The 15111-nt window shown below is 40.6% G+C and overlaps 1 protein-coding gene across 2 annotated transcripts in view; it reads right to left on the bottom strand.

Moving 5' to 3' along the window:
• The window catches only part of MAP2K5 (mitogen-activated protein kinase kinase 5), a 270926-nt gene that overhangs the window by 66165 nt on the left and 189650 nt on the right, over positions 1 to 15111 (bottom strand). Inside the window, exons 18-20 of one of the 2 annotated variants that reach the window (XM_027553050.1) lie at positions 1561 to 1605; positions 1002 to 1028; positions 658 to 690 (exon numbers count right to left, since the gene is read on the bottom strand). In XM_027553050.1, the coding sequence (XP_027408851.1) occupies positions 658 to 690; positions 1002 to 1028; positions 1561 to 1605 (105 nt within the window). The remainder of the gene's footprint in view (positions 1 to 657; positions 691 to 1001; positions 1029 to 1560; positions 1606 to 15111) is intronic. The other variant, XM_027553051.1, reaches the window with a different exon arrangement.

Raw genomic sequence — 15111 nt, 5'->3', positions numbered from 1 at the left:
TCAAAAGTAGAAAGCTGACTGAGAATGAAATTCGGGTAGCTTAACTCCATGAAGGCAAAGGGACAGTGAAACTTGATGGATAAGGATGATCAGAGGTAGGGTGACTTAACATGTGAGAATACCAGTTACAAGCACAAAAAGTCAGGAGTATGTTCAGGGGAAATGCCTAATGAGGAATTAAAGCTGAATTGTTGACCTAGAGCTTTTCAACGCTTTTGTCACTCTGCTATGCTTTGGGTAAGTAAAGCAAGGAGGACAAATTTTATCCAGCTTATTTCTGCTGTTCAACTCTGACCCTTGTCTACTGAATGACTTTAAATATCTGTTACAGAAAAAAAAATGGTACCACTTTAATTTCCGGCTCCATCCCCATCTGGCCAGAGAGAGGATAAATTAATATTATCATGTTTCGTCTTTAGGGTTTCTGATACCCCCAAGGACCAGCCTGTAGGATAGTCTGTTTTGGCAGAGATCCTCAGCCGGCATCAGAAGAGCGGGATTCAGGACAAGGCCAGTTCACGTAACACAGCTCAGAGCCATACAACACAACTTGCTCTGAGGATGTTGGGCACTGTGCTTCATTAGGAAACAAAATATAAGCTTTCCACACCATTAGGAATGACTTTAGGAGTGAAAGCACATAAGACGATGCCTCACCTCATCAACAATGCACTGCAGAAGCTGGAGAGGCTGCAATGGGAAAGAAGAGAGGAAAAAGTATTAGCCTCTATGCAATATCTTTACAGTGGAGTGGAAAGAAAAAATCATTAATGCAATAAAATATAGCAAGATTAATCAACAACAGCAAACTCTTATAAAAACATTGATGCTCAGGATGTTCTATTATTTCTAATGGTACCTAATCTAATACAGGCAGTTAAAGGTTTGCATTTTCTTCAAAATGCAATTTGCTAAGTTTAAAACAAGGCATTCAAGCATGCAAAGGAAGCAGCCATCAGGAAAAAGAAAAGTGAATTTTTTTCTGAACTCATAAAGCTTACCATTAAAGATCCCTGGTTTTTCTGAATCTGAAAAAAGGCAATATGTAATTAGCATGTCATAATCAAAATGACTCACTTGGACACATTATGATCACTGAGAGAAAATTATTGCATTGCTGGTGGCAATTTGTGGGCATGTGTTAACACAATTTACATAATGAAAATACACAAATGTTAATAGCTCGCTTCTCATTTATAGGCGAAAGTCAGCAGAATGTTAATTTCACACAACACTTTTTAGTACCCTCCAGGTTGTATTAGAATAGGGAGAAAAACCATAATCCATTTCAAAAGGCTGTTTACGATTCAGATATAAATAATGTTTTATATTGCTAGATTGTGAACACTGGGCTTAATGTTGCAATCATTGCTAATGTTATGAAGCTCACTCTTTTTAAATTAAAAACCGATTTATTTAAAATTGAAATTAAATCATAGTCAGAAATTAGAATTTTGGATTCCTGCCAGTGTCTGCTCACAATCCCCTATTTTGTGAAGAAAACTTTAATTATGTGGTTGAAGTATTTGCCTCTGACTCAAGAGTGGGTGAGGACTCCACCTTTTCCAAAGTTCCTCCAGCCTGTTTCCAGGGCAGCAATGCTTTCTGGGAAAATCAAATGCACACAAGTTTTAACACTGCTTTTTAGGGGAAGAGAGCTGAGTCAAAGAGGAATGCCTGTTCTGGAGGCAGGATGCTCACTCAGCTAACACCGATAAACCACATCTCTTAGAAAGTCACTAAATTAATAAAACATCCACTTAGTAGTTAAAGTATTAAACTCTTAAGTGTCCCTCCTCCTCCAACCACCCCCCTAAAAAAACTGCCTTACAGTTACTACAAACTCAATGCAAATGGAGTCCCAGGTATTAGTTTTCCTAAGGAGGAAAATTTCAGGGCTTATATGTTATTACTGAGGGGTCAGTTATTTGCTGGGATAGACTGTGCTTTAACAAGCTGGTAAAATATAGGTAAATTAATTAATAGTTCCTTATATGCTTTTAATGGTGCCTTTAAAAGTTCTTTCACATACACATTATCATTAGATTGCACAACCATCCTGAGTCTGGCAAGGATGGTCATCTCTACTCTATGATGGGAAAAACTGGGCCTCCCAGAGGTTGGGACAGGCCCAAGGCCTCAGGATCTGGCTGTGGTTGTTCTGGGGCCTCTCCCATGCTCCCTTCTTTCCAGCATCATATCCGCCTACATCACAGCATTCCTTAAAAACAACTGGATTCACATGTGTTTATATTTGGCATGGTAAAGTTGATAAATTATCAGTTTGGGCACACGGGTTCTTCTCAACTGGACTGTTAAGCTTCTCCAGGGCAGAAGCCATATTTCTTCATTTCTTTTGCATCCCTATGGCTGGTCAGCAGACCCTCCCACCCAGTGCTTGAGTGTTTTAAAAAGTGCTTTCCCATGTGTTATCTTAACTGAACATGGTATCCTCTCTTTCCTGCTCTTGGCTCCGCATCATGCCCTCCCCAGGCACAACTCCCTGAAACTTCCATCCGAGGTGGATTGGGTCTTAGTCTACTTTGGTAGTTCCTACTGAATACTGTCGTGAATTACTGTGCCTTCTTATTCCTCTAGTCAGTGTGTTCTTCTGTATAAGGATCTGCAGGGAAATGTTTACATTAAAAAGGAATACAGCTCTTAACTAGCACCTTGGAGTGGTTAGGATTTTAGTAAAAAGCCACAGCACCTTTAAAAACATCATGAAAACCCCAGGCAAATTCTCCTATGAGATATCTTTGGTGCTTGCTTTTACAGTTGGTCCTTGAACGACATGGGTTTGAAATGTGCAGGCCCACTTACACGAGGCTAGTTTTCATTAGTAAATACTACAGCACTCAATGGTTCATGGTTGGTTGAATCCATGGATGTGAAGGAACCTCAGATATTCAGACATGGGGGGCCAACTAAACTAAACCCAGATGAACCCCTTCGTTGTTCAAGGGCCAACTGTAGTTTTTAAAGTACACATAGATTACCCATGCCCCCAGCATTCTTAGTGAGATATATCTACTTCCAACAAGAGTTATTTGTAATGAACACAGAATGAGAAAACCATTTTTGACATCAAAGACAATGTTTTTCCACAAATTTCCAGCAGTCAGGGGGATTACAAATTCTCCAAGGAAAACATTTTAAGTGATATGTTTCAAAATGAATTCAGCGATGGATTGTGAGACATGGTTTCCAGGAACATCCATTGTGTGAACTAAATGGAATTTTCTTCATAGACTGAGACCTAGGAAGAAGTCTCCACCTTGCCCTATTCTTTGGGTTAAAAGCATGGTTTAAGACCACTTAAAACTGTACTCTTTTAACGTTTTCTCTTTACTACAAGAAAAGGAGAAATAGCAATATCAAAAGTCTGTTTTATGATCTTGTAACCATACTGTTTCGCCCAGGTTTTTAAAGAGAGACATTGTTACCAAGTTTTATTGTACGGTTTTGATAGCAACATATTATATGAAATCATCTTCATAAATTTTGTATTAAGGTAGCAGTGCCAGTACCTGAAATTGATTCAAAATGCTTAAGATACTCAATTACTTTTTAACACTGTTACACAATGCAGTGACTTATATCTTCTATTTCACAAGAATCTGATGATGCAACATCATTGTAATTGATTCATTTTCTCAATTAAATAAAGCTACTGTGCTTTTTTTATATGAATGCCACATAGACCATAGAGTTAGATGTATTATCTCCTTTCTCTGTCTCAGATACATGGCCTTAAATGCTATATTCTGTTCCTCTGTTAATTCCACCAGAAAATTTAACGCCAGGGTCATATTTTTCAAATTCTGAAGTGCCATGTACTTGGCTGTATTTATATTAGGCGTATTTTTCACTGCTAAACTCTTTGTTGTTTACCTTTTTCAAGATCACATTACTGTACAGGCGCGGCAACCATAAAACAGACCCAAACAGAGGCAACCTCCAGTCACTGCTTCTGCGTTTGCACACAGTTCATGAAAAAGCGAAGCCCCTGGTTTTATAGCACATTAAAAGGGGTACTAAGGGTTCTCAATATAAAATGTTAGCTTCGTGAATGCCTCTCTTTATTCTGGGTCTGCCTTCCAAATGCTTAGCTCCGAGAGCAGAGTTCAGAGGGACACAATAACATTGTTAGGGCTGATGTACTGCCTGTACCTCCCAACATATGAGATGCTGTTTATAACTTAACTTGTCCAAGTCCGCCTTCCTGCCTACACATTTTGCTCATACTGAGTTTTCCATGTCTAACTAATAACTGGGGACAAAGAACAGAACGATAATTGTTCCAGTCATAGACTTTGCTTATCAGTTTCTAGAACCAGCAGCATTTTGAAACACTAGTTAGATAAACCTCTCCTTTCTTCTGGGCATAGCTTTTTTTTTTTCTGTTCATCAGCTATTAGATCCAAGATTTTAAGCTACACTAACAGGGGATGCCTCATTCTAACATAAGACAGACCTTTATGTGTCTAAATGAGGAAGAATGACTTCACAGCAGGCAGGCCTAAATATCAGTTGGGTCTTATATTTCCTTGAGAGGACCATACAGCTGGCAATTTAAAAAGGTCCTGTAATATGACCTGTGAATCTGGAAAATGAACCTGGAAAGGAAATTACTGATGCAAAAGTTTACTTATGGGGCCTCAATTATTTAGTCAATGACTCTGGTGATAAAAAAGCAACTTTGGAAGGTTCTCATTATGCTTCTGTCTCTGGAGAGGTACTTTTTACACACACGATGGTAGACAGACCTTGCTACCAGCCCTTTTACATTATATTCAGAAGCACAATCAGAAAACTAAAATGAATCCACCTATGGAACTTAGAGAAGATACCAGCTTGAGCTTTCATTTTCTCTTTTACTCTCTGAAATTATGGCTTGCCCTGCAGCTCTTGTCGGAGAGATTTATATGTGACCTGGGTCAGATCTTCCAATATCAGTTGACAAATTTTCTCTTTACATATTTACTGCTTTTCAAGCTTGTGTTATTTTCTCTTAAATAGCGAGAAAAAAAAAAGAAATATAAAATTAAATCATACGGCTGGAATTTTAAAAGAATACCGTTTTTATCTGTTGTGCTCCTGGTATCACATTCTAGCTTTTGATGCTGAACTCTATTCTCTTTTTAAACGTCAAATTTTAAGAACTGTAGTTATTTTGCAAGGGCTCTCTTTTCAAATCAGATGCACTAAGCTAGAACTCTGGCTAAATATTAATATAAACAAGTATTATAGCAAACAGATTTTATATTCTAAATGAAGAAAGACGACCCATTTTTTTTTTTTTTTTTTAAATAGATGGGGACCTCTGAGACCTAGTTTAATCTACTCATTTTGCTGTTAGGGAAACTGAGGCTCAGAGGGGAAAAGTGCCCAAGGTCACCGAACCTGGCTTAGAATTGACTGCTGACTCATGAGGCAACTAGTAAGGGAGGGGGAATGCATAAGCTTTGGAATCAGAAAGATTCCTGGAATTCCTGTCTGATTCTCATGGCTTCAGAAGCGCCCTCCTTTCACTAGGCTTAGGGCTCTTGTCTAGAAAAGATAAGCTAGAGGGGCCCAAGCATCCATCCCGCCCCTGGAGTCTCCCACTCAGGCACAGATGTTTTTCCTACTGGAGGGTGAACTAACACAGACATTCGGTCTGACTATACCTGGTATTGTGCTGAGTGCTGAAACGGAGTCGCATCACCTCCAACCCATCAGAAATTATAAAAAAAAAAGTGCCCAAATCTCAAAAAGCCCTCAGAGAGAGAGAAAAATACCACTTTCACATGACCACAAACTGAATTGTTATTGCTGTTGCTGAGTTGCTGAGTCCTGTCTGACTCTTTGTGACCCCATGGACTGTAGCCCATCAGGCTCCTTTGTCCATAGGATTTTCCAGGCAAGAATACTGGAGTGGGTTGCCCATTTCCTTTCCAGCGGATCTTCTTGACCTAGGGATCTGACCTGCTCTCCTGTATTGCAGGCAGATTCTTTACCTCCAAGCCACCAGGGGAATCCCTTACAAACTGAATACACAATGCTTGGTAACTTAAAATAAAAGTGCCTAAACAAAGTGCTGGTTTTTTTGAGAAGGAACAGGACAAAATTTACCCTAGTTAACTGTAAATGGGAATCTTGGCAAACTGATATTTTCAGATTAACTGAATGTATTATGAGATAAAATAAATGAATAAAACATATTATTTCTAGCAATATAAAATGAACAAATATAGTTCACTTGTGCTCTATCTCCCCTATTCATCAATCTCTGTCCTTGTTCAAGCTCTAATCATGCCTGTGAATCTATCAGCATAGCTTGTTAGGACAAAACAAAACAAAAACAAAAAGTAAGTTATATCACTTATTTAAATACAAATAAATGACTTAAACATGAGTGATAAGAGGACTCAGTGAGGGGTCACTCAGTAAAGTATAAGAGGTCACTGTGATCCCCGTGTCCTAAGATCCACTCACTGGCACGCTCTCCCTGCCTCACACCCTGAACTTGGGCCAGGGTGCTGCATTCTGGAGTGACCAGTTTTGAAAAGTTCAAAATAGATATCCCTGAATTTGACAAACAGTTGGGGCCGACAGAAAGGCTCTAAGGTGCCTAGAGGAGGGCACAGCTCAGATGGGACCAGGCAGAAAATCATCACAGCCATAAATTAGATCACTTGGCTCTTACTGCGTCCCGAGCATCAAGGACAACGCATTTCCACACGACACACAACAGCTGGAGCAGCAAGGTGCAGCGCAGCTATTATTCACGTGCCGGGTCCGCCGGTCAGCGGGCAGGAAGAAAAGGACCTGACGGCCTGTGCTCTTTTATCCCTTGTGTATTTAAAACTGACACAGCTCATGTCCTCCCCTACCCAGGGATGCAGGAGCCAGAGTCAATCATTTCCTGGGCAAATAAATGAGAATTTCAATATTCAGACCTAAATTCTGTGAGAAAAGCAGGAGCTGAGAATCACAATTCAACATGACAAATGTGAGCTGCAAAAACCAACTTCTTCCCTCACAGTACAAGGTCTGGCCGAGGAGTCCATTGAGAACTTCCGTTTCAAAGAAGATCTGAGATGTCTGCTACATCAAACTGTTTTCTTTGCTACAAAAAAAGGTGTGGTCTTAGTTTAAGAATATCTGTTCTCTGTGTGTGGGGGGGGGAGGGGAAGGAGGAGGTGTTGCTTTTTCTGAGAAAGGCCTTTGACCATTCTACTTTTTATGGTCAAATAAATCTGCTATCAGTTCAGTTCAGTCGCTCAGTCGTGTCTGACTCTTTGCGACCCCATGAACCACAGCACGCCAGGCCTCCCTGTCCATCACCAACTCCCGGAATTCACCCAAACTCATGTACATTGAGTCAGTGATGCCATCCAACCATCTCACCCTCTGTCATTCCCTTCTTCTCCTGCCCTCAATCTTTCCTAGCATCCGGGTCTTTTCTAAGGAGTCAGCTCTTCGCATCAGGTGGCCACACTATTGGAGTTTCAGCTTCAACATCACCCCTTCCAATGAACACCCAGGACTGATCTCCTTTAGGATGGACTGGTTGGATCTCCTTGCAGTCCAAGGGACTCTCAAGAGTCTTCTCCAACACCACAGTTCAAAAGCATCAATTCTTCGGCGCTCAGCTTTCTTAATAGTCAAACTCTCACATCCATACATGACTACTGGAAAAACCATAGCCTTGACTAGATGGACCTTTGTTGGCAAAGTAATGTCTCTGCTTTTGAATATGCTATCTAGGTTGGTCCTAACTTTCCTTCCAAGGAGTAAGCGTCTTTTAATTTCATGGCTGCAGTCACCATCTGCAGTGATTTTAGAGCCCCCAAAATCAAAGTCTGACACTGTTTCCACTGTTTCCCCATCTATTTCCCATGAAGTGATGGGACCAGATGCCATGATCTTCGTTAGTGTGGCAAAATATCTGAAAGGGTTTTTCATTAGGATGCATCTCTATTAGGTTAAATCCTCCACATGCCACAGAATCCAGAACGCTGTTAGAGGTCACCTAGTCTAATTCCTTGTTTCACGTAGAAATTAGCTTTATAATTTTTCTGACAGACAGCCATCCTGTCTTTGCTTGAAGACTTCCAGTGCCAGGATTCCAATGATTCTATCTTGGGTAGCTTGAATTGTTAGGAAATTTGTTCTTATTCTGAGTTCAAATATGTCTTCCTATAAGATAGGATCATGGTCTGGAGCTGCAGTGATTAAGTCTAAAGACAGCTTTTCACATATTTCAAAACGGCTGTCATGTCTTAACAATGTTTTCTTTCCTCAACAAACATCCCATTTTCTTCCTAGGGTCATTTGCTATCTTTGGCTGGCCTCTATCCTTCTCCCTTCCATTAGTAATGGCATGCCAACAAACATCCCCTTGTCTCTAAGTAACCCATGAGCTTCATGGGAAGATGACTTCAACCCCAGCTTTAGAGGTGGGGCATGTAGCCCAGTCTTAAATTAGTCGGCATCGCCTACACGCCCCAAGTTCAGGGAGTTAAACTGGTCCAATCAAACTGAAACCTACTGCCTCTGGCTGCTTGAGGGGAAAAAGACCTGCTCTTCCCGTCTAAACTGAAAAGCAGGTCACCTCAGAAGCTCTATAGTCATTCTTGGTCTGTGAAGGCAGAAGCCTACTAAGGTCAGAGCCCAAAGTGAACTACTGGATAAGGTTCTACCTAAAACCAGCAATACTTAGCTTTTCGGTCATGTATTTCAATAAATTTCCCCTGTGACCGAGGCAACTTTGAGCTGGGTTTTCTGTGACCTGAACCAGAAACTTCTGGAAGAATCACCCAGGCATGATTTCACATTCTCCACTGAAGCTACCTTTCTCTGAATGTGGTGCTGTACAGGCACATTCCTCATAAAGTGCAATGCCTATGCCTGAACACATACCTTGCACTGGCTTAGATCACCTGATTGTGGACACTGTACTTGGTAGAATCTCACAGAGGCTACAAGGGTATTCACATTTTTGATAGCCATATCACATAGTTGGCTCAATGGAGCGAAACAGAGAAATGTATAGGTTTTGGGCTGGAAAAAAAATTACTTCTTTCTTGTACTCTTCTATTTCTTATCTGTTTCATACTGATAGAGTATTTGAGAGTCAAAATGAGCAGATGATTAAACTAATTACAGCATCTAGACAAGTCTGATGAAGTTTCTACCTGTGGTCTTTCCCTTGTAACTGACAGAAAATGCATTAGTCTTTCATTTGGCTGAAGGAGACTCATAGACTTGGTGTCTGAAAGCCACCCAAAAGGTTCTTTAATCTGACCCTGCTTCCACCCCATCTGACTCTTGAATCCTTCCATCATTACACCCCGGCTGATCGGGTTTCTGTTTGAATAAGTACAGTAATGGGGAGTCCGCGCATTTTCTGACTGCCCATCCTACCTCCTATTCCAGTTCTATCCTCCTAACATTGCAAATCCACATCCTTTTTTTACAGAGAATCCTCAAATATCTGAAGACAAATATTGAGTCTCCTTGGAAGGCTTTATTCTTCAGGTATTGATGCTGCGAGGGCAGAGTGGAAGTATGGACAATGGAAGGTGATGAAATTATTAATTTAAAGCCTAAGTATGTGAACTGATTCTTAGTTTCTTCTGATTCTAAAACATGCTATGCCAACATGTAAAAAAGTAAAATTAGACTGAATTATCAATTCATATGTGTGTATGAAGATCTTACTGCCAGTCACTTTACGAGACTCTAGGACCAAGATGATGGGTAAGATATGTACTTGCTGGCCCACAAAAACAAAGGGACTCTTTAAGTTCCCTGAAACTTAGCGGCAGAGGTGAGACTTAAGCACAGGGCGTACACTCACCTCTGTATGCCACTGAATATTTGTATGAAATATAGTTCGATGGATTCAGGATGCTGTAAATCTCTAAGACAGCTTCCCCATGAGGCCCACAACAAGTCATGTTTTCAGGTATTGCAAGGAAGGTTTTCTTTGTGAGCTAAGACTCCACATATTGCTCCTTAAACAAACAAACAAACAAAAAACCCAAACAAATATGATATATCTGACAACATGGTTTGGCCTGCTGAGATTCTGAGATAAGCTGTAATTGCAGCCAATACGTGGTTCTTACGGGATTAGGAAAGAAAAGAAAACCTTGAAATACAGTCACACATAACCATGTCAATTAACGAATGCCTTATTGGCGTGACTGTAAATTCAAAATAGATTTAAAGAGAAGAAGTCATAGATTTAGAATGAACTAAAGAAAGCTTGACTTCTGTTTCAGAGTTTTGGTTCACACCTCTCATATTTTGATATAGGCAAAATAAAGTTTCAATAAATTTTAAGAGAGGATATAGGAGATGGGGATGAGAAAGGTGGCTGAAGGTGTGGAAAGAGGAGGAAACTGCTCATACAAGATGAAAGCAGGGACTTCCCTGGTGGTCCAGTGGTTAAGGTAAGACTCTGTGCTTCTAATGCAGAGGACATGGGTTCGATCCTTGGCTGGGGAGGTAAGGTCCCACATGTCATGTAGTGTGGTAAAAAAAATAAAAATAAAAAAATGAAAGGAGACCACAGATGTATCTACCCCAGCATTTTTCAGTCCTTGTTTGCCAAATGTTGTATGAGCCACTGGGCAGAGACCATATACTGACAATGATTTAACTTGTTATTCGCTGGGTGTGTTGCTTGCTGTGCCCCGGTCACCTCTGCTCTGAGTCACTGAACATTTCCAGTTGGCTACCAAGGAGGTACAGGGCTGTCCAAAGCGCAGGGGCTGCAGGGAGACCTTTAGATGGGAACGTTCTTTTGTTTACTGTACTTTACCAAACTAGTCAAGGTCTCCTCATGCCCAGAATGATGCTCTCTGAACTTCTAAACAGGAAATAAAACAAACTCCATTACCATCTTTGGTCTTTCTCTCCTCATCTGAGCTTCCTTCCTCATAAGACTGTCACATTCCCCAGCCTTCCTTGCCCTCTCTACATGGTGGTCACCACCTATAGACCCTGACAGTGTATAGCATAAGAGGCCACACTTGGTTCTAATTGGTTGCCTTAGGTTCCCTCGATACCTTGGCTCTGTGCATAAACAGACAACTGCCTCCTCTCCTAGCTTCTAGCAGTCACTGTGACCCTTCTTTCCACCTGGTGTGTCCTGGGCAATCTCCAGGCTTAAATCGAATCAGCTCTTTGCTCCTTTTAGGCAACTCATTGATTTTTTAATGAACTTAGCTTGTCTGTTTCATTGGCAGTAAAGAGGGTTGGGTTCTGAGCATCACTAACATTTTAGTTGAGGAAGAATTCCCAAGCCCCCAGGCATTAATCCAGAACTGTTAAACATCTGAAAAGTAATCTGTACTCAAACAAAGCTTGGCCAGGCCTGCCCCCCTTTTAACTTGGATGCCAATGAGCCCCTCGCTCCAAATCTACCTAAGTTTTCTATACTGAATGTTGTTAAATAAAACACTGGAGTACAATAAAAGCTGATGTCTTTGCCCGTTGTTGCTGCTGTTACTGCTGCTGTTGAGGACCACTTTCCCTCCAGGGATCCGTATCCATCAGCAATTACCTAGCAGGTATGGAGCATCCTAGGACAGTAATTTCCATCTCTGAAGACACGCCTGTTGGAGGCAGTACCTGAGTGGATGGGTGTGTAAAATAAGGATAGCCATTTGGGCTCAAAGACCCTGGGTGCCTTTTCTCACTTTCTCCCTGCACCCCAGCCCTCCAGAGTGGGAGACAGTCTGATTCTGTTGCCAAATATCTGGTAATCATCAGTGAGTCATTTAACAGCTATGGACCCCCATGTTCTCCTCTGTAAAGTAAATGAGTTGGACTAGACCATTGTAAGATCGCCTCACATCCTGCAATTCTATGCTACCATTAAGTAGCACCAATGAAACCAAAGGGGGAAAAAATGACCGGCTTTCTAGACCACAAGTCTCAGAAGGAAAGAAGGCAGTGACGTCACTCGTAAAAGCCAGACTGGGCACCAAATTCTCTACTTCAAGCTTCAATTCTATTTCTGGGCTAAACTGCTTATTTAAAAATTGTAGAAGAATAATGGTCCCCAGTTATTGAATTAAAAATTACTATATTCTGCATATAATTCTATATATTAATGACTGATTGTTAATGATAGATTATAACTGAAAAAAGAAAGACTGTAAAGGAAGGCTCTTATGGGATCAGAAAAGTAATTCATTTTAGTCCTACCTGGAGTGAGACATGGTCATATATTTTCAGAGCTACGTGGGTAAATCCCTAAAGTACTTTCTGAAAATATAAATAATACTAATATTACCTTGCTCTTGTTTACCAACTTATATTTTTCAAAGGGCTCTCTTAGGTATTAGGTCATTTGATCATGACAACCCCCCCAACTCCCCAGCAGTCTAGCCAAGTCAAATTCATAAAGGGTGGCAGAGAACCCCTTAGAGGCATGTGCCAACTGACTGTAGGCTAAGTGCTCAGTCATATCTGACTTTTTGTGACAGGGACTGTAGCCCACCAGGCTTCTCTGTCTATGGGATTTCCCAGGCAAGAATACTGGCATGGGTTGCCATGCCCTCTTCCAGGGGATCTTCCTGACCCAGGGACTGAATCCACATCTCTTGTGTCTCCTGCATTGGCAGGCAGGTTCTTTACCACTAGCACCACCTGGGAAGTCTGGACCTTAGGGGTAGAAACCTTAAAATGCAATGATTTCTAGATTTACCTGGAGTCCAGTGGTTAAGAACCTGCCTGCTAATGCAGGGGACATGGGTTCGATCCCTCATCCAGGAAGATTCCACATGCCTCAGAGAAATGAAAGCCCATGCGCCATAACTACTGAGCCCATGCTCTAGAGCCCTTGAGCCATAACTACCGAACCTGCGTGCAGCAACTATTGAAGCCTGTGCTCTGTAATAAGGGAAGCCCCTGCAAGAAGAAGCCCATGTACCAAAACAAAGAGTAGCCCCTACTCCCTGCAACTAGAGAATGCCCTCACCCAGCAATGAAGACCCAGCACAGACAAAAATTCAAAATAAATGAGTAAAAATTTTAAAAATGTAATGATTTCTGACCTCAGATTGGTTCTCAGTCATCTCAAAGGGAGTCATGAAATTCTCAAGCCCAAGTTCATGATCTGGATCTGCTACATGTGCTGGCTCCATCCTGATACAGTACCTCTCTCCTCTGTCATTCTTCCCTCCCCTTCTTACTTCTTTCCCTCCTTGTGTTGTTTTAGAGGTCATCTAAGGAAATTCCCAAACTATGAGGGAGATCAAAGTAATAGCAGCAGTAGTGAACTTACTGAGTTGAAGTACTGCAAGGAAACCAAGTACAACATGCTGTGTCAGACCTTTATCTTAAGGATAGAGAAAATGACTCTCTTGACTAGAATGCCTGGAGTTCTTTTCCATCCTTCTAGCCTTAGAGCCTCGGGAGAAGGCAATGGCACCCCACTCCAGTACTGTTGCCCGGAAAATCCCATGGATGGAGGAGCCTGGTGGGCCACAGTCCATGGTGTTGCTAAGAGTCAGACACGACTGAGCGACTTCACTTTCACTTTCCACTTTCATGCACTGGAGAAGGAAATGGCAACCCACTCCAGTGTTCTTGCCTGGAGAATCCCATGGACAGAGAAGCCTGGTAGGCTGCAGTCCATGGGGTCGCACAGAGTCGGACACGACTGAAGCGACTTAGCAGCAACAGCCTTAGAGCCTCAGCTCAAGCATCATCCACCCTGTGAAGCCGTGGCTTCCTCAAGTGAGCTGACCTCTGACTCGTTAGGCTGGAGCACACCATCTCCTATAGGGTTCCTTTTATATCAACTGCCATTGATTTATGTTCTTCCTGCCCACTGCATTAGATGCTTTGATAGCAGGGACAACGTATTTCATTTCTCTACTCCGAGTGCTTAGCACAGTGCCTGGACAGAGTAGATGCTCAGTGACAAATACGTGTTCAAGAAAACTGAAATGTATGTCATAAAATAGTTTAGTAGGTGCTATAGAAACAAACCAACATTGGGTTAGTGCCTTAAAAAAAAACAAAGACAGGAATCACTAACCTAGCTGAGGTATTAACAAGTAATTTATCTTGAAAGTTTCACATTTCTAAGCTACCCACATTTGGGGGATGATTTCTCTTCCATTTCTGCTCTATCTTAAAGATATACTGGGAACCCACCTCCCGTCTTCAGGATAGGCTAAGCAAATAAAATTATGAAATATCTTTATAAGTATGAAATAGGCATTGGGAGAAAAATTTGACAGAGGCAATTTAAAAATTCCTGGGAAGAAGCAAATGTGCATCAGCAAACATCTTCATATCACTTAAATTTCACCTCTGCATTTATGGAACATAAAATCTGATTTTATGGCTTCAAATGTCAGTATATTTTAAATGTCTATATCCTAAATAGTGAGGGTGAAAATAAACAATGAATTAAAACATGTAAGCTAGAAATCTGTTTGAAAAAATAAAACTGCACACATATCACTCTTTTGGACTCTTGCCAATTAAAGGTTATAATTTGAAGTTGGGGTAATTACCCCCTGCTACTTTTCTCTTTGACTAGAGATCTCACAGAAAAAACTGGATACTTAAATTTACTAAAATCCTTTAAGTTCAAATTCAAAAAGTTCATGCAACAAAGGATAGATTCTGAACACCTCTTTTCAAAAAAGGCAAGCTTTTTAGGTTTAATTTTGCAATATTAGGTTGGTCTAGATGTAATCAGTATATTAATACATATATAAGATAGTGATAGCAATAGTGTGAATATAACAATAAATATAAAACAACATGAAATTATCAAAGTTAGGATCAGTAGTAATATACTCAAAGAAATTTAAAACATGAATAAAATTAGGAGTAAAAACTCTTGTATTTTGACATTAACTTTTGAAAAACATTTACTATTTTAAAATAGTTTTAAGAACATATATTTTTACTTTATTATGAGAAAATACTCTATTCAGAACACAATTTATTACTACAAAATAAACATATGTTTAAAAGACAGTCTGTCAATTGAAAAAAAAAACTTACACATATTAAAATAGCAGGTTTCCAAGCCAAGTTAAATGAAATATTTTCTACTTGACAAGCTGCTTACATTTAAATGAA

The sequence above is a fragment of the Bos indicus x Bos taurus genome, chromosome 10, assembly GCF_003369695.1.
Source record: "Bos indicus x Bos taurus breed Angus x Brahman F1 hybrid chromosome 10, Bos_hybrid_MaternalHap_v2.0, whole genome shotgun sequence".
Classification (NCBI taxonomy): Eukaryota; Metazoa; Chordata; class Mammalia; order Artiodactyla; family Bovidae; genus Bos; species Bos indicus x Bos taurus.
Note: the sequence above shows the minus strand (reverse complement) of the source record. Positions and strands in the feature narration are given on the sequence as shown.